The following is a 24,483-nucleotide window of genomic DNA, read 5'->3' on the forward strand; positions in this document are numbered from 1 at the left end:
TCGATAGCACAACAAAAGAGCTGTGGTGGCAAGTCCCCACGCAGACATTATATGTCAGCATCCCCGTCATACTGTTAGCTTGTCCCAACTGTACAAAGCCATCCTCATTCAGGGCACCTAACCAAGGTCAGCCTGGATTAGCCGCTAGTAACCCTATCAGGTCCAGCACAATGATTACAAAGCCCAGTGACACTGACTGTCAGCAGACTCTTTCTAGGCAACCCTATCTGCCCGACCCTTGGCTTCAGAGCCACCGGAGAGGGTGAGTCCATTTCAAATTGTTCCCCCTTTGTGTCTCCCTTTATTTCCCCTCTTTGATTTTCGGCGACTCGTTTGGTTCATCAATCAGCCAGTCGGGATGTGTGTGTGTTTGAAATCCATGCTGCACATAATTCCTATAATTTGTGGATTTTTTTCACCTTCCTCTTCCACATAAAGCCTGTTCTTTGTGTTTGTAACTTCTGAAGCCAACATCCATCCCACCTGAATCCCCCACCCTAAACCCTCCACCACGGAGAGGAATTAGCCCTATAGCTTTATGCTATACACCATATGATTTGCTCTTGAATGAACATTTGTTAAAGACATATCATCATTGCAGTGCACCCTTGGAAAAGTATTCAGTTAAAGAGATTCCTATTTGTAGTTTGCCAGACAGCACTTATGAAAGTGAGGAAGGAGAGACGTTTTTCAGCCATGAATTAGGAAGCAGGGACATTGTTCTCCTTGTCTTCCCATTTCAGACAACATGTCAGAAAATAGCAGAAATAAAGACTTGTGTTTCTCGACAAGAGCAGCTGTTGTTCCCCCTCTTTTCTTTTCAAGAGGAATTATACTTCAAGCCCATCGCTTATACTGCTTCACTTTCCTCCCCGAGAACTGTTTTTCCCAACATCCATGTCAGTTAGCGGCATGTTAGACAAATCAAACCTAAAGAAAGAGCTGCCTTCTGATTTTGTTTTAAAAAAAACAAACTATAATAAACAAGAACAAGAACAACAGCAACAACAGCGCTAGCAGCATTACATATTCGAGTCAACATGGCAACCGATGTTCTCCACTCCAGCACATCAGAGGCGTCCCTGCTCCAGTCGCCCTAAAGGTACCCGTTTACAAAGTGATAGGGCTTAGGGTTTTTAACTCGGGGCGAGAAGCTGATTTGAAACCCCCTCTGCTGCCAAGCGCATGGACGGATGCTGATTAGAGGAGGGTTGGCAGCAGTGGGCAGATGCCAGGCAGGGAGAGAGATGACGGCCTGTCGCCAGTCTGCCACCCAACCCCTCGTCCCCACAGTTTCCCCCTCCCCTACTGACCCCTCCCTCGTTGTACAGAAAAAAGACCAAAGACATTTACGTGGCATTCCCAGTGGGGGGTACTGAATTGTAGTAGCGCTATGAATTAAAATGCAGCAAAAATGAAATTGCTGTAACAGACTGCAAACACGGAAAGCAAACTTTTTTTGTATTTGCTTTGATGATCTTAGGAGCTTCGTAGAGTTGTTTTGATCATACAAGGCTGACAATAAATCCACCCAGCTAACTGTGTTACACAATAAACGATCACAATGAAGTTCTTCTGCTTCCCTCTGCACACCCACACACACATGAGCACAAAAACACACATGCAATCTACTTTGTGCAAGTGTTTGTTACCAAACATTCCCTCAGGAGCCCACATAGGAGCACACATGTTTAGCTTTGTGGTGTCTCAAAGTTAGAGCATCATACAAGGTGCTCTCAACAGATGCAAAATCAGGACTCTGTCCAGAGTACAACGCCTCAGTCGCTGAAAAGCTCAGAACGATCCTGAAGACAGACTAGGAGACAACAAATATGGCTTTTAGATGGAAAAAACTTAATGCACCATTCTAAGAAGTCACACTGATTTTGCAGTGAACAATAGCCAGGCTCCAGCTTTAATCATAAAGCTTTGTTCCAGACCATATTGATTAAATTTCAGGTCGATATGACTACATAACTACTCCATTTCTCTGCCACACCACTGCATTGAAGCCATGTATATTTAAGAGTGATAGACTGACACACGCATGCATTTACACTTCCACCTGCCTATAATGCCCCTAAATGCACCCACCTAGCTGACCCACCAACCTCAGGTCTCCTTTTTAAAGGAATTCAATGACTTAAAAGTCGAGAACACGCAAAAGGTCCACAGCTGCTGCACTGCAGAGGTTCAAAAGTGTATGAAAAATCAGAAATCAATACTACTTTAGTCACGTGTAGTAAACAAAGGGCCTGACATCAAAGCTTTATCCTTCCACTCTGGGCTATTTACCCAACCAAAAAGGGTAAGCAGTTAGCAATCATCAGACAAAATAATACAAGCAGCTATATCATGTCTACATTATTCAATGGCAAATTCTGTTGGGAGAGTATGAATGAAAAATCAATGGCTGTTTCCTTCATTCTTGAAGGATGACAATTTTCATAAAACCAATGCATCTGGTGTGAAGTTTCCTGGTGAGGATTTGACATCCATATCAGTTTATATCTTCAGCTTTCACACAAGAGTATGTATAACACAGATGCATTGAGATACAATAGATATACAATACATATATTGTGATTGACTCCTTTCATTAATAAAACAAATAAAACCATAGTAAAAAAGAGGAAATATTGACATTGTTATTGAAGAGTAACACGCAACTTGTATGTTTTTGTTTTTTGTGTTTGTTTAAGGTGTATTTAGAGACAGGGCATGCAGTGTCTCTCAAAATACCATAAAAGCTGAACAAAAAAAATAAAAAATGATTATTTTTAAAATCAATAATTACCCCTTAGCTATGTGTAAAACAAAAATCCTCTGATGCATTTTAGACAAAGTATACTTGATTTCAATAACACCTTAATAAAATTGAATGTGCTGTTAGTTTTTTCTACAATTATATGTGTCATTCATGTCAGCATCATTTAACAAAAATAAAAAGGAGATAGAAATAATATACAATTTAAGTCTGAACTGGCTTTAAGGTCAGGTGAGACAGGTATATGTCCGCCACTACATCTTTTCCTTGTCTGCCTCTCTGTTAGTCTGACCTAATGCCTTTCTGTCTCACATCATCTGTCCGTCTCTATAACTTCTATACTGTCTTTATTTGTCTGTCTCTCTCTCTCTGCCTCGTCTTTCTGCCTGTCTCTCTGTCAATCTCCTTGCTCCCATCTCCTATATCTCCATCAGGCCCAGACTAAAATATCTTAGGAGCCCCAGTCTGTCTGAAACTGAAACCTGGAATGTACTACTGTAGTGTAACACACACACACACACACACACACACACACACGCACATGCACACACACTCACACACATAGCTGCAATTTCACAAATACAATATGCACACAAACGATTGCATACACACAAATGCATACCATGTACATTTTCACAAACCCCCCAAAAATAAGTTATGGACCAAACACCAACACAGACACACAAACACACACACAGACACACAAACACACACACACACACACACACACACACACACACTTCTAATAGTACAGTGAACAACAGTACAGTATGGGTAGCCTTTGGTCTGTGTCTAGAGGAGACAGTGCCCCCTGGTGTGGGCCAAACAGAACTCCCAGTCAGCCATATCTTGACCCAATCTATATTAAGTGGACTTATTTACTCTTCTGAGATTCATAAGTGCTGCCTGGGAGAAATCCCCCACATCATCCTAATTATGCACACCATGGATAGCACACACTTGTACTATTAAAGCAAACTTTTAATGTGTTTTATATTTTAATGAATATCTAAGACTTTATAAAACTGAAAATAGTTGCACAGCATGTATTTAGTTTTATAACCATGAATATATGAGTAATTGACACTTTTGGATGTTCACCAGTGTTGTCAAAACGTTCTGGTTCACTCAACTGATATTGACTACACTGTCGAATTGCAAAATATGTTTAAACTTCCAAATTCAAAAACATAGTGTAAACAGGTATTTTTCAAGAATTCTAAATTCATGTTGTTTTTTTTTCTTATACAATGCCGTCTCATAGATATGTACTTACTTTAAAGTCATTGTTATGACAGATGTGAAGAATTGATATGCCTATGCGTTTAGATATGTTTTAATAATTATTGAAAATAAATCACATGTAAAGGTATTTAGTCTTAAGTTGTTTATACTTTCTAACAAAGTCATTTTTTCAGTGATATAGCTAAGGAAGCAAACATCTTTAAAATAATATTTTCAAGAATATTGTATCTTCACTGGTAGTCATTTTGATAAGGGGACTCTTTTTTTTATCTTTAAGGTGTCATGTTCTAATCAGAATTACAAATACTTTACTATCCCGGGGGGATATGTCTCACAGTAGCCCTATTATGAATGTAATTCAATAAAGATTTAAATACAAGGCATCTTGAGATTATGTGTATTAATAAAAAAAAAAAAGACATATATGCTCTTTGTACATTTTAACACATGCATATTGTAAGGTCTTAATAAATTAGTTATCCCTGCTAACAGGCCAGCTGTACTGCACCTATAGTACTGTTGCTGTTTACAACACTGGCAGACCACACTGCAGTGCAGGAACAAGCACCTGATGGATGAATACATTGATTCGGATGAATACTGATGAGGCGGACTGCTAGGCTACTCTTCTGCCCAACAGTTGCCACCTTGACTGCCCGTTCCAAAAAACGCTGTCACAGTTTCAGGTTTCCGGCATGCTGTGCTGTATCGCTTGTCTCCAACAGAGGTCATAATGCCTGTAATCACAATAATAAAGGACAAGGCTGTGCCCTGGTTTGCAGGGGAACACGTCCAAAGCGCGCACACAGATGCACAACAGTGTAGACAGCTGAGTACCCAAACACAGGACATGTGCAGAAGCAAAAAACTGTCAAAACTCAGCAGTAATACCACTACGCACACAAACTGACACACACACACACGCACTCAAAAAGTATTAGTGGTAGAGACAAGATTGTCCCTCAATAAAGCGACAATAACGAAACCACCAACAGCTATGTTTTTGCAAATTAATAGTGCTGCTTTATTAAGTGACGTGCACATATGAGATGCCCAAAGTGGTGCAATGGAGCACAGGTCAGCGTGCACACATTCATGGCTGTGTCCGCGTTTGATCGCCGAACTGACAGAACAACCAGCTGCCAGTGGAGATGTCTAGCCGTTTTATACTCTCTCTCTCTCTCTCTCTCTCTCTCTCTCTCTCTCTCTCTCTCTCTCTCTCTCTCTCTCTCTCTCTCTCTCTCTCTCTCCCTGCTCACTGTTTCTCGCACTGCACTCACTCGCTCCCTCCCTCCCTCCCTCCCTCTCTCTCTTTCGGTCCACGTAACTTCTGATCAGACATGAAGTCAGACTCTTTGTGTCAACTTAACCTTTAAAAAAAAACATAAGTAAAACAAAGCGATAAGAAAAGACAAAAAAAGATGATCTAATTAAAAATCGACCCTCCCTAAAATAATAACGGTGTTAATAAATCACGTTTATTTTATTGTTTGAAGTTTAAAACAAACTTGGAATTGACCTTGTTTAAAATAACACCTAAAATACATCGCATTTCAAATTCTGTCCAATGAAACAGATGCTGAAATAAGGCATGAAGAAGCTGTTGGACCAATTAAGTTTCATGCGCAACAGTTACTTATTTTTGTCTTTCAATAATCTGTCAGATCATTATCATAGATAATTAGATAATAGATAATTCTACACTGAAACAACTTTTGAAGAGAGCCTACTTGTAGTGTAGAATCTTGGTTTTGTTCCTCGGTTCCATTTCTGAGGCAGAAAGGGGGCGGGGATGGGATATTCAGATGAGCCGGAGTGACAGCTCCAGTTTCCCCCAATGCTCTGTGTCTGAAACTCCACTGGCTCCTTCCCTGCTAACTCTTCACTTCATAGCGCTGCGTACTAAAAACATCGGACGCTAGGGGATCAAGACGCATGCCACATTGCCTCTATGAGGGCACTTTAACTGATCTTTCGGGGGTTTTTCCCAGTAAGGGGGCTGTGGAGGGAGGACTTTTTTTATTCTCATTGTCTGATGACTGTTTGCACGGCTGATTATTGAGTTAATTGTTTAAAAATTTGGCTCTTGTTGCCCGACGCGCTGCGCGTTTTTTCCTCTCTTTTTTGGAATCGGCGACCATCGCGCGCTCACCAATGTCCTATCCTCAGGGTTACCTCTACCAGCCCCCGGGCTCTCTGGCGCTTTATTCGTGTCCTGCTTACGGGGCCTCGGCTCTCGCTGCCCCGCGGAACGAAGACTTGGCGAGGTCGTCATCTGGCTCAGCCTTCAGTCCTTACCCCGGATCTGCTGCTTTCTCCGCCTCGGCCGGTGCGAGTTTCTCCAGTCCGCTTTCATACTCCACGGATCCGACTGCAGGATTCCCATCTTACATGGTAAAAAAAAACAAAAAAACTAATCTCATAATATCCCGTATTGTCCTGTAGCCAACAGGGCTGTAACGCCAGTGATCAACTCGAATACTTGGCGTGTGTTTGTCTGCAAATTGTTCAGATGCATTGTCTGGCATTAAGCGTGATTAAATCGGTCAAAGTTAACGTCATGTTTGTTTTTCACTCGTCAGTAACTTATAAAATGTTCGTTTTGATTGCATGGTCAATACACATTCGGACATAGTGGCCTACTCACCGGGTTCTTAGTATCAAATCGTTGGGATTTCTAAGCGTGAGCTGCACATTGCAAAAGCTTGACCAGTCACTGCGCAGCTAATAATGTAAAACAGAACACCAGCTAAGACTTTTATTAAGCCTTCAGCTTCGAAGCTGTTAATTTATGTGTCATACAAAATTAATATACCACAAGCCATAACTCTTTCCTCTTTAGTATACCTCATTAGAAATCGCGAGGGATGAAGTTTCTTTATGACTTCATTGTGAGCTGAGCAAACCGATTTTTTTTTTACATGAAAAGCACGACTCGCTATTAAAGCGTTTTAGGAAAGGTGCATATCAAGTGATTTGCTAATGGGATTTGTAATGCTGCAGAGAGGAGATATGTTAACACATAGGGACTGCCACAACAAAACAAAAGAGGAGCAGCTGAATGAAAATGAGATAATTGATAATTGATTACAGAAAATTGAAATTTCCTTTTTATTATATTACGTCCATATTGCCGGGCTTCTTATTATTAGTTAATCCGATAACGATCTCAACCATTAGTAAACCATAAGCCCATTTTTTGCGGCCTGTTTTTTTACGCACGTTAAGGCTTCTTACAAGAAACTTTGAAAACAACGTCATGAGCAAGGCTGATAAATGTTTGAAGCAAACAATCCTTTGATGAACCGATAATTTGTTTATTTTAAGAAATACACTGAATATTACTTTTGAATTTGAAATGTAATGTGTAATGTAATATTTTGTTTCACAAAAAAAAGATCAAATCTGCACAGTGTGCTTCCACAAATATCGGACAGGATTTTAATAACAACACACTGTTAGATAAAACAGATTGACTGTTTTTTTTTTTTTTTTTTATGATTATTATTATTTTAATGTTGCTTTATGTTCTTGGGCAAGTTGTTCACATTTTTGTTTTGCAAATTCCTCACACGCCGGATTGAAGTAACATTAAGCAAACTCTCTCTATAAAACACCCACAGACGCATGACTTTTTTATATAATTATATGTAACTTTCCCCCAGAGCTCTCCATATGACGCGCACACAACGGGCATGGCCGGGGCATTGAGTTACCACCCGTATGGAAGCCCAGGGTACCCCTACCAACTCAACGACCCCGCTTACCGCAAAAACGCCACCAGGGACGCCACGGCCACCCTGAAAGCCTGGCTACAGGAGCACAGGAAGAACCCGTACCCGACCAAAGGCGAGAAGATTATGCTGGCCATTATCACAAAAATGACCTTGACCCAAGTCTCCACCTGGTTCGCCAACGCCAGGAGGAGGCTCAAGAAGGAGAACAAGATGACCTGGGCGCCCAGGAATAAGAGCGAGGACGAGGACGAGGAGGACGGGGACGGAGAGAGGAAGGAGGTGGAGCGCTCTGATAAGACGCTGGACAACAGCGAGGCTTCAGCGGAGGATGAAGGTACAATCTGGCGACCGAGCCAATGATCCATTTAACAATTCAGAGGGAGACGGAGGGGAGGGAGTGGATGCCCCCTTTTATTTACTGCTCAAGTTGTTAGTGCCAGAACATTCTGCGTAGGCCGAAATAAAAAATATAAAGGATATAAAAAACATGTTTCCTCACAGAAAAAAATCCAGTTTGACAAGATTTAATTTTAGATTTAAATGTAGTGTATCGTGTAAGTATCAATGTTGACTGATTTATGAAAACGAGGTTTTAAAGACAGGTCAAGTTTTGACCTGTTAAGGTAAATCATTCTTTCACATGATTAATTGCAGGTTAGTGACAAAGGGGACATAAAACACAACACACAGGAGTACAAATTATGCAATAAGGCTGGTTATTGTTATTGTATTTATAAAGTGTTCATGCAAAATATATGCTAAAAAAACAAAACAGAACAACAATTGTATTAACATAAAGAAGGCTTTTAAATGTAGGTTTATATTTCCAATTTCCCAGGCTAGATGGTGCAGTTTGATTACCAATGGACATGGATTGTTTTTTTTTTTGTTTTTTTTGTTTTTTTTTAGTCTTTGCAATTAAGGTTTTCAGTTAGTATGAGATACACAATATTCTTTTTTTTTTTAGAAATCATTTTATTTTGGAATACTAATGTCATAGCTATTTTCTCTTTTTTTTTTAAATTCTTTTTCAATTGCAATTGTTTTCTTTTGACCAAATTGTAGCTTTGTTTTTTTTATAATTCTTAATTCGTTTCAGGAATCAGTTTGCACGTTGACACCCTGACGGACCACTCGTGCTCGGCAGAGTCTGACGTGGAGAAGATCAGCTGTCACGTGGGAGGGGAGCTGAGCTCTGACCAGGCCGGCGACAAGTGCGACGAGAGCAGCGACGAACAGAACCACGATCCGCGCGCACATCTCTCACCCAAATCCGTCACATCGTCGCCCCTCACGGGAGTAGAAGCGCCGGTTCTCGGTCACCACCACCCCCACAACCACCAGCAGCCCCACCACCACCACTTCCATCACCTCCACCACCTCCACAGAGAGCGCGAGGATCTGGGCCGGAGCCTCGTCAGCAGCACTAATATAACCACTAAACCTTCATCCTGCCTTGACAGCAGAGCCTCTTCAGGGCCCCCACAGAACACTACGGTCAAGCCTAAACTGTGGTCACTGGCAGAGATTGCTACCTCGGACCAAAAGCAGCAACATCAGCAACCGGGGCAGCCTGCAGGGCAACCAAATTGCCCCTCCTCCAGCAGTGGCCTCCTTACAACTTCCACGCCTTCCACCAACTCCCCGGCTGCCAGCTCCCCCTCCCTCTACCCGGCCCCCTCCATCCTTGGAAGACCTATTTATTACACTTCTCCCTTTTATAGCAATTACACAAACTATGGCAACTTCAGCCCCCTGCAGGGCCAAGGGATCCTGCGCTACACTAATTCATCCGGAGTGAGTCTGGCTGCAGCCGCCGCTGCCGCTGCCGCTGCTGCTGCTGCAAACGAGTGTCTGAGCTCCTCTCAACAGGCCGGGGAGTCGAGCACAAACCCCAAACACAGGCCAGACTCCCCCCTCGTTAAAAATAATCCGAACCAGGTTGTTGTTGTCGAGCAGCAGCAACAACAACATTTCAGACCCGTAAATTTAGAAGCAAAGAAAGGTACGTAATAAAACGATGCGCCTAACAGGATGATGAAGAGTTTATTTAATCTGGTTTTGGATCCGTAGTTGTATTTTACTCAAGGAAAATTGCTGGTGACAGTAAAATGAGTCAACGTGTTTCCAATGCAAAAACGAGTTGTTTTAAGGTGACACTTTCATCTTTTCCAGCAGCAATATCATATAATTTTCCGATTGTTTTTGCCGTTTTTGAAGACATAGGCCTATAAAAGTTTTTTTCAACATGGATTTGCATTAAAAATAAGTGGCATTATCTGACACACTATTGGCAAGTTTCCACTTGATTCGTGTTTAATACGAGTCATTGGACTTGAATGAGAATAAAACACCAGAGACTGACTCAAACAGCGCAATGAACGTGTACTGGTCTATAAATCGATTTCCAGCGCATTGCATTAGCCTACCTGAAATGATCAACATATAATTGCTTTCCTATATGATAACAATTTGCATTTTTTTGTTATTTCTAAATGTCATTGGATCAGTCGAGAATACAGTGAAGGGATTTTGATTTGCTAAAATCCCACATTTGAAATTAAAGGAGTATATTATGAGGAAATCGAATGCAAACAAATTCATGGACACCTCACACGTTAAAATAAATAAATTCAAGATAGGGCCTAAATAAACCCAACCACGTGAACCCGCAAACACACACACACACACACACACAAATACCCGTGCGTGCACACAGACACACAGCGACAACATGAGCAGAGAAAGGATGCCATAGCTTCGAGCAGGAATGATATTTGTAATATTTCCTCTGATGCGTGTTTGTTATCGTATGTGCACAGTGGGCCCCGAATCTTACCTTTTAGGTTTAGGATAATTAAAATCACACAGGGTCAGCCAAATGCAAACACAACAGATACTTTGCTCCGTGGATTCATCGTGCAACTTTTACATCTTCAAATGTCACTGAGGTTGTTCTGCACTCTCAAAGCTTTTCACTTGGGAGTGCACAGACGATTTCTTCTTTTTTTTCTAAACCGGTAATTAGGCAGTGGGGATTTAATAAGCACTTGCAGTTCATGACTGCTTTTTTTGTAGAGCCCGCCTGTGGAAAACTTTGTGTTTTCTAGGTTTGAGGAGGGAGTTGATCATTTGATCGTGTGGGATTTTTATTTCCACGCTCTGCAGGTAGGTGTCACAATTGCTTTGAGTATAAAGCGAGTAAGGCCACCACCTTTTAGCCCCCATGTTTTAACCCGAATAACCTTTACTCCAGACCGGATCTAGTGCCACCATACACACGGAATAAAAGCTGCTACCGCTTCTTCAGCTGCACACAGGCTGAGACACATCAGATTATAATTATAACTGTGTAATTTCAGTTGATTTTAATTGATTTGTTTTGAAACATTGTGGGTAATCATTTCATAATTATGCTGGTTTGAACAGCTCTCCCATTATATGTGATTTAAATGTTGTTTCTCAGGTTCCTATAGTTTGCTTATTTGCCACGGTATGTTATTTTAGTATAACCTATTTACTTTTGGAAAACATAATTTGGCCTTTCTGTGAAACCGTTTTTTGTAAAAGGACGTGTCTTGGGGACGCACAGCGGACGGAACTGAAGTGAACTTGAGGACTTCAAAGTGGAATAGCCTACATTTGATATTTATTTTTTTAAATGATGGCAAAATGATGCCTATTATTTATGCAAGTTGTATTGCAGAAATGGAAAACTGACATCGTCTGTGTGTTTTGTAAATATATATATTATGGACGGGTTTTATTTGAGACGCATTTGGGGAAAACAGCTTCACAATCTTGTTATCAGGAGAACTTTTACTAATTTATATCTTTGAATGTAAATAAAAATCAAACGCGCTGGTATCGATGTACTGGCGGGCAATGATATTCATTATTCAAAGGAGAAAATATTAAACTGTTTTCCCAACTATAACATCATTCTTGGAGAGTCATTTTTTATTTATAGACCTTTATTTAACACTGGAGCGTTTTTTTTTTATTCACCCTGCTCTCATTGCGCTTTTATTCTGACAGTCCCACACAGATGGGATATGTTTGATAAATCTTGCTTTTCATAAACATTATGAGTTTTCACAGATTGCACAATCCATTCTGTCTAAATGGACCATCACTTTCCTTTAACGCCTCATTCTGGTCATGGGGATCTCACACGGTCACATATTCACGACCTTGATTGGGATAAACGACATACTTATTTCATTTTTCTCCCCTTTTTCCTCTCCTCTCTCATCTTGCCCAGTCTGCCGCACATTTATTTTTCAGTGTGATTAATACAACCGTGGGACACATCGGGCATTATGGGCTCCCAGCGGGGCCCGTCCCTGGAGCTTTTTTAGCCTGGTTCAGGATGGGTCAGCCCTGCCTGCTTCATTACGGCACGGCATTGAGCAATCCATAAAAGTCTATCTAAGCATCTGCCAGCTCCAATGGGCTGTGTGATGGGCCCTAATCGGACAGGCTTTCCTCTGCTTTTCATCATGGCTGTGTTATTACTGCGGCTTCGGGACACAGATAATTAAACAGTTTGGGGGAAAAAAGCTTAGATAGAAGAAAATAAAACTTAATTGCAGAATAGGGTAATAGTATAATAGCCTAATAACAGGCTAATATGACCATCAAGCTATTCCTACTTTTAAAAAGACAAACATTAACGATTATGTTAACATTATCATAATGATATAGTTTACAACAACAATAATATGTTGATATTGTTGATATGAAAATTAAGCTCATACTTATGATGGAATGTGCAATGTTACTGCATTTAATCTTAATCAAATGTATTAGTTGTAATTTTTTAATAATACAAATAATAATAAAAACTAATCTTTCTATGTATTTTCAAACCTCTTAAAGTGACATTTTATGCTTTTTATACGGGAGAATATTTTTCCACACCACACTTCTGGCCTCACAGGGTGTGAAATCCTCAAAGATCAAATATCTTATATTCCTGTCCTCCAAGAGCAAGCCTCCATCATCACCCCCAGCCAGACTAAAAGCTAATCCTTCATTTTCCAGTTGAATTTGAGCTTGAGTGTTGTCCAAATCTCATGGGACTCCCTTTCACCTTGGTTTTCCTCCTCCTTCTCTTCCTTCCATCTCCTCCCCTGACTCATACATGGAAGTAATAATTTTTTGGCTGCCACCGGGGATGCAGTGGAGGGTAAACCCAACTTTACTCAGTTAACCCTTTTGGCTAACAAGAGTCTTTTTCCACGTCAATGCATGGTGAATAGTGACACAATGTCAGTAATGTGATGAAATCAAGGTCTTTTAAGGATAAAATGGATTTATCTTTGAATAAGGTCTTGTTCTCCTTTTGATTACCCCTTTCTGATACTGCTTTATTTTACCTTATATATTTCTTTCACAGACAGTCATTCACACTATAGCCCCTGGCTAGCTTCTTCCTCCTCAGCCCAAACGCTTTCATTCACAGATGATTTATTGAAATGCATGCTTTATTCTCAGGTGGGCTTCCCCTGAGGACTCAGCACTGTTGTCAATAGCTCTAGAGACCTATACAAAGCACATAGGGGCCCTCTCTCTCTCTCTCTCTCTCTCTCTCTCTCTCTCTCTCTCTCTCTCTCTCTCTCTCTCTCTCTCTCCCTCTCTCTAACCCACTGCTGCACCCTTCAAATGTCAACATTTGTTCTCAATAAAAAGAGTTATTGTTTCAGTTAAAAGAAAAAAAAAAAAAAGCTCTGCAACCAGTCCCCTTTGAAAACATGAAAAGAAACTTCCTCCCCACCTTTCTTTGATTGAGAGCAATGGCAGGTGAAAATGGGAGCAAGGCATCCAGTGCACATGACAAACCTCAAGCTGTGAAACCTGTTATGAAACGATTGTGAATTTATGCCACAATTAGTCACAATTGTTGAGAGGTATTTCGGCTCCTTTTGAAGAGCTCTTTGCCTCGTGTTAGCTAAACTATTTTCAGAAGAAACAAAAAGAGGGGCCCTTCACTGCCTGGGTATTGATCCTCAAGGGCATAACGGGTAATTTACTGTATAGCCAAGTGTACTGTGGATGTAGCCTAGCTAAGCCTGTGCTTTAAAGCATGAGCATCATTTACATTTATCAAGATATTCTTTAATTCCATGCGTTGCATATCAAATACAGTCATAATCCTATCACATATAGCTTACCAAAGAGGCTGTGTTCATCCATGCTAAGGACTAGTTGTCATTGGAAGCTAAACTGATGCTATCGCGGGGCTCATAGGCTCTTAGCGAGCGCGAGACTGGAGAGCAAGTGGACTCATTCCCCTTATCGATGATCAAATAAGCAGCTCACATATGCAGATAATTCATGAGCTCTTTGTATCTTTTATCCTCCCATCAACCCTTTCTCCTCCAAAATGCTTCAGACATTAATCTCGGACACACACCTGTGTACTGCCCCAAACAGGAAGTGAATGCAGCTTAAGTTTTATTGCAGCAATGGATGGGATTTTATTAGGTTTCCAAAACAGTTGCTGCAGTAATAAATGGGGTAGGATGTTAAGTTAGACCACAAGGACCTTGTGAAGGGTTTATAGCAATGATAATATCAATAATCATTATGTTTAAGAGCTTTTTGTGATGTGATAAAGACACTTAAAAAAGGCCCTTGTTTTTTTGGATAGATCCTTTTTTTACTGGCATTTTTATTTCTCTCGTCTGATAAAGAGGGAAATACAAACTAAACACCATCAAAAGTAGGTTTAGCTTTTATTTTAACCGTTTCTCAAGTCCATCTATTCTTACGCTTTTCTTTATTTCAAACTCCCACCATTAAAACCTAACCATAAATCCTACTACCATTCCGCCTCGGCCTAAACTAACGCTAAGATGGGCTAAGGGCTCTCTGAGAGACGAAAGAGAGTGGTGCACAAATCAGGTACAGGTGTGTTGAATAATGCACATCAAAGTGGACAAGGGACTTTAAAAATGAGTCCGGGGTCCTGTCCTCTCGTAAAGGTGTCAGGTGAAATGTTCACCACTCTTGATGATCAAGGGGAGTACACTGTGAAGGACTTTGACACACGTGTGCACACACGCAGATACACACACACATACACTCATGTGCATGCTTCTCCTACACAAACACACACACACACAAAGTACGTCAGACTCTGAGACGCTAATGCTTGTCTACACGATGGTCTATACAAGACCATTAGGAGCCCCTACTTCCACTCCTAATTGACAGTTATGTTTAATGCCTGTGGTAAGTAAACACTTCAGAGCAGTGGACTGCACCTTTGAGCTGTAAATCAGACAAAAAACTGGAAGCTCGTGTTGGAGGCTACAACCAAAAAAAAAAAAAAAAAAAGAAAAGAAAAACTCTTGCAAAGGTGAATGTGAAAGGTGAGCTAAAAAAAAAAACTCCATTGTGGGTACAAATGTCTACAGTGTTTTGTGTAATTTTCACAAGATTGCAAACATCTAGTACAACACTGAGTAGGGTCAGCATTTGTTTGCATTTTCGTTGAAACAAACTCTTGTCCTTTCTTGCTCTGTTCCCGTTGTCACAGTGCTTATGCAACTGTACAACAAACATAAAGCATGTAATTACACACTATCAATCTGTCAGTATGAAACTCAATATCCTCCATTATTAACACAAGTTAATATGCCAGTCCTGTCACATGCAAGCAGCAAAAGGTCTTGGCAGGTGTTTGAATGTCATCCAAAAGTCCAAAAATAATATTGATTCATGATTTGAGCATGTGATTAAAAAATGGACTGCAGAACAATTCGCTTACAAATTATGACACACAGTTCAGGTATTTATCAGATTTCATGTGAATGATGACGTTGTATTCATGCATGCATGCTACAAATTCACACCTTTTGGGATCATCCTACTTTATAAAAACAAAAACAAAAAACGTATGAATGGCAGAGTGGAGGCATGAAACAATATCTTCCTCTATTGTGTCACAAACTCACTCACGCAATAAAGAGAAATATGCTCACTATAGACGCGCTGCACAAACCTAGACCTGCGACCCTTCTCTCTGTGTTCAAGATCATGCACACACAAACACCTTTCAAACAAAAGCTCGAGCAGTTATGAAAGCTGTGCACATGAAAACACATGCAAAAGTAGACACAGCATGGATAAGCACACACAAATACATACAGAATACGAAAGTAGACCAACCAGTCAGGCTAAATGTTGAATGATGAAACAGTGAAGAGAATCAAAAGGTTAGATCTTTTAGTTTGAGTGACTTTCAAGAGCAAACAAAATGACTATTTCAATGTATTATACATCGAACATGCAGACACAAATTCTTGCATCTATCTTAAAATACAGAACATTTCAACTTTTATTTTCAATATATTGCAGCAGTTTTGCATTATTCTATTTACAAAATACCAGAATTGAATCAACACAAACTGCCCTTACTCACACAGAGCTTTGGTTGCATTTTGGTCTTAGTACTGCTTGTGTGTTTGGGTGAATTACAAAGGGTGCATGTGGTTTTTTATGCATAAATTGTATTTGAATGCTTCCTTACATGCTATGATGTGCGTCTAAGTGCAGTTAACACTCAGTTAAACATTCATCCTGAATTGCTAACTGTCAGCTTTTAAGATCAGTGAGTCCAACAAGTGGATGAGGCAGACATGAGAAAATGTGGTTTTCTTCTCCTGTCTGTCTGGACTGTTAAATAAATGAGCTCAACATGTCTGCACAGAGCCTTTTTTTTCCCCATCACGTGCTCTGTGAGACATATCAGGGAAGTGATTCATGTTAAATAGTATCTGTCAGACTTGTCGGCTAATTAAACGGAGCTTTGCTTTCAGCGCCTACTTTAGTGTCATGACTTTTCACTTGATTCTTCAGCTTTCAACCCGAGCTACTCTCTCTGAGTAATGGGATGGTGTAGAAATCAAATGGCATTAAATGTAAATGCATTGGAAAACTATGACCCAAGATGTTGGTTTAATGAAAATAACCCGGGAGACGTGCCTTGAGGCAGACTTTGAGGCAATCCACGTTGTCAACCAAAATGTTCATTTTTGTTAAGTGCTCTTTAAACATGTTGCATCACTTCAAATTATATCTTGATGTAGTAAATCAAAGGAGGCTGTATAAACCTCTTGGATGAGTTGGGAAAAATATTTTTTCAGGCCAAAGAGCAAGTCTTTTTTTTTTCTCTCTCTGACAGGAAGATATGACCTGAATAACTGACATCAAGAGTTCATTTTCTTTAATGTGTATCTGCACGTTTGACATCTACCATGTTCAGTTTTATTAGAGTTCATTTCAGAACTTTATTGGAAGAACAAAAAACAGTTCTCCAGACCCAATCAACCCATCAACCTTAAGCCATGGATAAATATATGCTTTTTACACTGTGAGATGACGGTAAACATCCTATCCTGACCTTTTCTTCTTTGTTCTATAAAGGCCATACTACTTCCAGAATTGGCACTGGAAATTAATACTTTAGGTTGATAGTATATGGGATACCAACCTAATTCATACTGTAGTTGAGTTTCTAGTTCAGATTTTACTATCCGTTGAATGCCGGTTAAACAATAATAATATTATATAATGATGATGTACATGCAATCCAAACACTTAATGTGAAAAAATGAATGTGAGTCTTGCCCTGAGCAAGTAAACATTTGAATATTTGCTGATGGTACTTTCTTCTCCTTTCTCCAAAATATGGCTGATTAGCTACCCATGCATGTTCTTTCAATAATCTACATTTCATTGTGTCATGCAACACCGCTGTTCTTTCCACATGTCAAACATTCCCTTCCCTCTGAGTTTCCTTACACTGTTCAGGCATTCTTAGCTGGTGATCCCGACATGTTATTTGTGTGGTGCAAAGGTGGTTTTAGGTGTGGTGGATTTTAGGTGTTGGCACACCTGTACCCTGGATGCCAACCAAGATAATATTTAAACAAGGCTACGGCTTATAACCAGAGCTTTTTTGTATTTGTATAGCAACTCTTGAACAAGATTATTTTTTTAATGTACATTATGAACCTGCCACTGTGTTGTTTGTGTCTGAGACAACACCTTAAAAAAAGGACACGTGAGAGTACTCTGATTACTTTTTTATTGGAACAAGTGAGGTTATGCTGTACTTCGGACTCAAGTAATACATTATTGACTTACTTTTCAAAAACGTAATTGATTACTAAGAAAAGAAAAAAACAAGTGTCTCTGTTTCTCTCTGACTTCTGGGCAGGTTAGCTGCATACCAGCTGAGGGTAATCCTCGGGTGGTCAGTGTGCATGCAGAGATAGCTAATTCAACAAGCGAAACAGCAGAGGGGACAGAGTTCTCTTTATGACAATCATGTTGACATTTTAGACAAAGGAGACAAGGACAAAATTGTGATTAATTTAAGTTCATGAGCCTGTGTTGTATGTATGTATCTCATTAAAACAGCTGCATACAGTATGTATGCCTCTGACCAATCAGACTGTAACCATTATGAAGGTCTGTCAGAGTTAGAGCGTCTTTTACTCCTGTTATCAGACCGCAGAGTTAGAGCTTCTGGGCTGTAAACTAGGCTATATGCAATGACGGCAGAGTCAGTAAATTCAAAGGTACGTACTGGTGGCTACTTCAGTCTGGAAACTATAACCAAAGCATGTCAAGAGTTGCAAAAAGGTTTGGTGTTTGGCAACGAAAAAGTCCTCTTACAGGTTGCTTTTCTCAGTATTCAACGCAGTAAGATAACAACTAACTTAAAATTGCAAGCACTCTTGTAAAGTATCAAGTTACTTTTACTGTATGTTTTGGAAAGTCAAAGCCCTCGTTGCTGATTGTCTGCATAATCCCTAACCTCAGCCACACATCAAAATGTTGCCCCCTCCTTTCTTTCCCTCTTCAAGAGCTCCAATTGTACTCTACTCCAAATAGGGTCATTCCCCAGGAGGTGTGGAGCGGGGAAGGAGACCAGGGGGACTGCACTTTGCCAAGCACAGTCATCTCTCTTTCTCTCTGTGGACAATCCTCTTTCGACTCCCAAACCACCCAGGAATATTAGTCTCATTGCATTTAATCACTGAATCCTCGCGTCCAAAAGATTTCAATTCATTAAAGGCACTCAGATATTCAGGCCAGCTGCTTCCTGGCGACCGACTATAGACAAGGTGGAGACAGACAGGCTGTGTGTGTGTGTGTGTGTGTGTGTGTGTGTGTGTGTTCTCTCTCTCTCCTTCTCTGTGGAGACAGGGCAACCCAATCCTCAGCAATGCCTTGGCTGTGCTCAGCACAATCCAGCGACAGCTATACCTAATCACACTACACAGAGGTGGTTCTGCTTATACTCTGTGATTGTGTGTGTGTCAGTGTGTGTTTGAGGTGAAGGAATGAGTGTTGAAAAGTACACATATCCGCAGACACATACAACTGTGCATGCACATGTTCGTGTACAAACACACACGGCTTTGCAAGGTTTTTAAAGGAGAGACTGTTGATCCCTCCACAAGCAAGCGAAGCGGCTTACATCTTTCTGTTACAGAGGATTGGAGGTGCATTCTAATACAATTACGCTGACCGAAAAAAGTGCTTGTATAGGAGGAAGGAGGAGCCGCTGCAACATCTGAAGCTTGATGCCGTCCAAAGGCACTTCTGTGGTGACATATAGACAAAGAGGGAAATGAGTGGAACAAGGCGATTGTAGCATGCAGCATAGCTGCAGTTCAGAGTGGACACGTAAAATGACATTTAAGTCCACCACTATACAAATTGGACTTTTCACGTCTTTGTTCCTCATTTTTTGCAAAGAAAGCTCCTTTCCTCTGAGCTTCGACGCGTGTGAGGCGAGTCAAAGTGTGTGTGCAAGTCCCTGCGTTTCTTTGTGTGTATGCTGCCAAGAAAGAGTCATATTCATGTGTCCGTGCGCATGTATGTGTGGACGATTATTTTTAACGTGGAATCATGTGTTTTATGTGAGCACATTTGCACAAAAGGACGTTAGTGCGGTCATGTCTGTGTGCATCAACGTGTATGTGAGTGCATGTTTGTGTGTGTGAATGTGTGTTTTATGCAGAATATACTCCACAGACCAGATGGCTGCAGAGTGGCTTAGGAATCAATATTTAAGAGGAAAACATACCAACAATGCATCTGCATGTGTTTGCTGTACCCCTGTGATAAAATATTGACTCTCTGGTTTTTGCAAGAATTATCGGCTGCGGTCAAAAATAGGATATGGGACTTAGCGGCCTGTAGCTGCTTTGTGAAAGCAGTGATGACGGCTACACATTCGTGTCAAATGTGAATGTGGACAGGCAGGGTGGATGTTTGTCATGAAATACTGCCACCAACAGCAGATGTCAAAATGTGTTGCTGGCAGTTGCTGTTACTTCTGTTTGAATGAACAGAAAGTAGGAGAGAGAGAGAGAGAGAGAGAGAGAGTGTGTGTGAGAGAGAGAGAGATGCCGGCTCAACAGCACTGCTTTATGCTTCATTAAATGCTTAATCCAAAAGTGCTACAAATACGTCAGACTATGCACATTGCTTCATGTTTATAATACTGAGTTCTACTGCTGAAAGACTGACACATGATTGATGGCTGACATGGTTCTTCAAAGTTTGAGTTATGATAGTGTCAGCGAGATATGACAAGTCTTGTTCTTGGTTTGTTTTTTGTTTTTTTCCCAACTGATTTCTGTGAATAATGTCACAAAATTATTGCTTGATCATTTTTTTTTTGCAACATTTTAACACACAATCAACAATGATAAAATACTGAACATGAAACACAAATAACAATTTCTTAAAAAAAACAGTGCATGAACAAAACAGAATGAGAGGAATTTTGAACTTTGATCTTGGTGCCTTGTTGACACCTGCAGAAAAGACACAGCTTGTGTGGAATATCTTTGCTGATCTTTACTTCTGCATCATGCCTTTGTAATGTTCCCATACAATAGATGCTGTCCTGCTTCTCTGAAAACAGTCTAACATTCGAATTCCTGCGAAAACCTTGCCATTCAAAATTTGAACGAAGGCTCTCTTTGACACGTGATGTTTGCTTTAGCAGAGCAGAGAGAGGCCTCGGTAGTTCATTTAGTCCTTTTTTTTTTTTTTACAAGCAAACAAGTACAGAGCACTCCACAGTATATTTAAGTAACCCAACACATTGCAGCTGTGTTCACATCTGCCAACACTAAGACAAGAACTGTGTCTACCTTTAGGCGTTAATGATGAACTTCGCTTGACTTTTTGCAAGCTAGTAGCTTCCCTAAATGTTCTGAAATGTCAAGATCAAGGCCCATGAACTTGCAGCTGTGCATCAGGTTTGTGCAACATGAAAAGAAACACATCAAAGATAGACATTATACAGTGGTAAAGGATGTGAATTTGAAAAAAAAACAAACAGATAATCTCTCATTGAGGAAAGTTGCCGGTTACAAAACGGTTAACCACACTGGTACTGGATATTCTCCCATCTCAGTCCATCTTCATGACAACTACTAATATTCTGTTTCATTCTCCTACTGTACACCAACAGGCATCTCATCAAAAACAAATGTCCCAGTCGCTCGATAAAACATTTTACAGTCGACAATATCTTCACTGGAATGTGATCTTTACCACGGCTAAAACCAAATGATCTTTATTTTGAGTCAACAATACAGTATGTGAATGAACGGCACAGCTGATGGGGCTGCTCAGACATATTGTAGATTTCACACTACACACAGATTGAGTTCTCCCTCTCATGAGAAAGTATGCAGTTGGGACATTTGGCCTATGAGGGGTATGACTTATATGATCCACTGAATCACATCTGAGAGGAGACAAAAAAAAATAAAAAATTCAGCCAGAGAGCCCACAGAGCAGATCGTATATCAAGGGAACATACACCCTGTTATTCCAGGATAGGTGACTGGGATGTTTTGTAGATCAGAATGTACACTTAAGGGAGAGAGAGAGGGAGGGTCTCTATTTTTAAAACTCTTTCCATAAGACTTTTTAAATTAAAGTGATGATTACAATGTATACTTAACATATGAGGAAAGTTATAGGTTCAATTTTTCGACCTTGTCATTCAAATGCATCACTTTAGACCCAGGAACTATTTTCAGGAACTGTTACAAGGTTTGGTTAAGATACACGTTGAGGCATATATATGGTTGTATCCCCTCCAGGATAACAATAAACACTGGTTAAAGGACTGAACTTAAGAATGCACCCTTGAGGACACACACGCTTGGTGTCAATCAGATAAATATGTGAGAATTAAAGTAGAAATTGGGTCTTATTTGTTATTTTTTTGTGTGCAATTTGCAAACTTGATTTGATCAAGCATTTAAAAGGTGTAACTCTTAAGATTAATGTTGTTGACAGCAGTTTCACAGGAGCAGGGAGGGCTAACAACATATACAGCACACACTCTCAGACAATGGAAATATGAAACTTATAAATGAATCAATACAAAGCTTAAGAGGAAGATTTTAGGTGTTTTCAGGTGAAAAGTACAAAATATCATGCAGCATGCAGTGTCAGCAAATGAAATTGAACTATGAACTATGTCACAAAGCTGACCCCGGTCACATTCTCAAATCTAGTAATCTGGTCAGGATCATCTCCTGACTTTGATCTAGTCGGCAATATAAATCCTCAGCTGATGTAATGTGAATAATGTAAACCTTTGGAACCATGAGGTCAAATTATTGCTACAGAATGGATCCATGCAGTTACAGTAGCCCGTGTGCACTGAGACCTGTCGTGTGCCTGCTTTCATGATAGTGTGCTTGGAGTCAGAAGTAGAAAGCTAACAGAGAAGCTAACAAAGAAGTTAACAAAGAAAGTAAAGCAAGGGGATAATGGCCACTAAAAAAAATGTTTTTTTTTTGTTGTTGTTGTTAAAGTAAAAATTCTACAGAGCCCCTAAAGTCCACAAACGTTTAAAAAAATATATAGTGTAGAAAAAAAGTGCATCAAAAACAATAATCAAGAGCTAGTAGAAAAATATGCATCAATTAAAGAGCTAGTAAAAAATATGCATCAGAAAAGAAACTGTTGAAATGCCAGTAACTTAAAGATGTAAGTCTGTATAAACAGTATGAACACTAACATGCACACAGTGCATATATGGATGGAATGTTATTGCACAAATTGTCCCATAAATAAATATTTGCAATGCAATCAAATTTAAGAATAAAAATACAAATAAGATCAGGTGACATCTTATAACATTATTATTGCACAAGAAGTAGGAGTAAATTGTCCAGTTTTGTGTTTGATCTACTGGGAGCAGGCTTGGTTAAACAGTCTGACTGCAGCAGGAAGGAAAGTCCTGCGGTATCTCTCTTTCAGACACCACGGGTGGCGAAGCCTGTCACTGAAGGAGCTGCCCAGTTCTGTTACAGTACCATGCCAATGGTATGCCAACGTGTATGTTGAACTGGCTTCATGATATACCCTTCTGGACTCTGGAACAACCAGCAAGCCTAACCAAGCAGATCTTAAAAGCCTTTTTGGACAATAAAGAGTTCAAAATTCTTCTAATGATCTGTCCATGGTTGAATAAACACTCTAACTGTCAAGCCATAAAGAATCTATGTATTTTATTATACAGTCTAACATTAACACATCTATTTACACACACACTCACAGGGCACATAATTCATTTTGCCTTGCGGGTCTTTGAAAGATGTGTGAAAGAGCTTTAATTAAAAGCGTGTCAGAGCAACCTAAAGTGTAATGCCTTCACCTGACTTCAATCTTTTCAGCCCATCTCTGTTATGTGGCTGCCAGGTTGATAGAAGTACTTTAGTGTTTACTGTGCCAAAACAAAACCACTCAAACTCAAGCTTCAAACAGCTCTAACACGCTATTTTTTTTTCTCAGCAAATGAGATGTCAGCTTTAATGTTCATAGAAGTGGACCTAGGTCTCATAATGAATGTTGGAAACAGAGGGAGTGTACAGATGAAGATACAACAATCATCTCAGGAAGAGAAAATAAGAGGACATTCCTTTAAACTATATATCCTCCTGATTCCGTTGGCTTTGTCTTTCTTATTATGCAGTGGTGATCATGTGTCTCACCAAAGCTTTAGAAGTGTGCAACATCGTATTCAAAAGCCTCCTGTACTTCTTATTAAACTAGTACTTCAGGAACGCCGCCACAGCCAAGACGGTTGTGATATATCCTAAAAGTTTCTATTATATCTAGATTTCAATTTCTAGTTCAACATCAGACTCCATCATGATGGCTGCTGTTCTGTGTCTATGTACTGATATCGCAAGACAGTTTTTATCCCGATGAGAATTATTGTTGTGTTCTAATATTGTGAGAGACAGTGTGTTCTTGAAAAGAGATTCTTGCTGCCTGCTCACGACAGCTTTTTCTTCATCATTTCAGTGCTCTGGTTTGACATAATAAGTTGCCAGTAACAACTCAAAGCAATTTCAGCTTCTCGTAGTAAAAGCAATTGAAGAAGTTGTATTTCTATCAGCAAATATATGTTTTCTGAAAATGAAGTCCATCATAGGTTTAGTTATACAAGCTTGAAAATGGCCAAATGAGTGCAGCAGAGTAGAGGTCAAGGTTGGAAACCTGTGTTTTTTGGTCAATGTGGCATTAACTTATTTTTTCAGCTGACAACACTATCAACAATGGTTAAATCCTCGTGATCAACAAGGAGAAACTGTCCTTGTTGAAACCTCTCTATGTGGCGACTAAACAATGGTCAAGGTTGTATCTACCAGCTAATCATACAAA

The 24,483-nt window shown here is 40.0% G+C and overlaps 1 protein-coding gene across 2 annotated transcripts in view; it reads left to right on the forward strand.

Moving 5' to 3' along the window:
* The window catches only part of irx2a (iroquois homeobox 2a), a 299,071-nt gene extending 287,396 nt beyond the window's left edge, over positions 1-11,675 (forward strand). Inside the window, exons 2-4 of one of the 2 annotated variants that reach the window (XM_079343592.1) lie at positions 6,182-6,406; positions 7,678-8,083; positions 8,849-11,675. In XM_079343592.1, coding sequence (XP_079199718.1) covers positions 6,182-6,406; positions 7,678-8,083; positions 8,849-9,762 — 1,545 coding nt within the window. In that variant the 3' untranslated portion in view covers positions 9,763-11,675. Of the gene's footprint in view, positions 1-5,903; positions 6,407-7,677; positions 8,084-8,848 lie in introns of those variants that run through there. The other variant, XM_079343593.1, reaches the window with a different exon arrangement.
* Positions 11,676-24,483: the final 12,808 nt, after the last annotated feature.

The sequence above is a fragment of the Symphodus melops genome (genome assembly GCF_947650265.1).
Source record: "Symphodus melops genome assembly, chromosome: 5".
In the NCBI taxonomy this organism is placed as follows: Eukaryota; Metazoa; Chordata; class Actinopteri; order Labriformes; family Labridae; genus Symphodus; species Symphodus melops.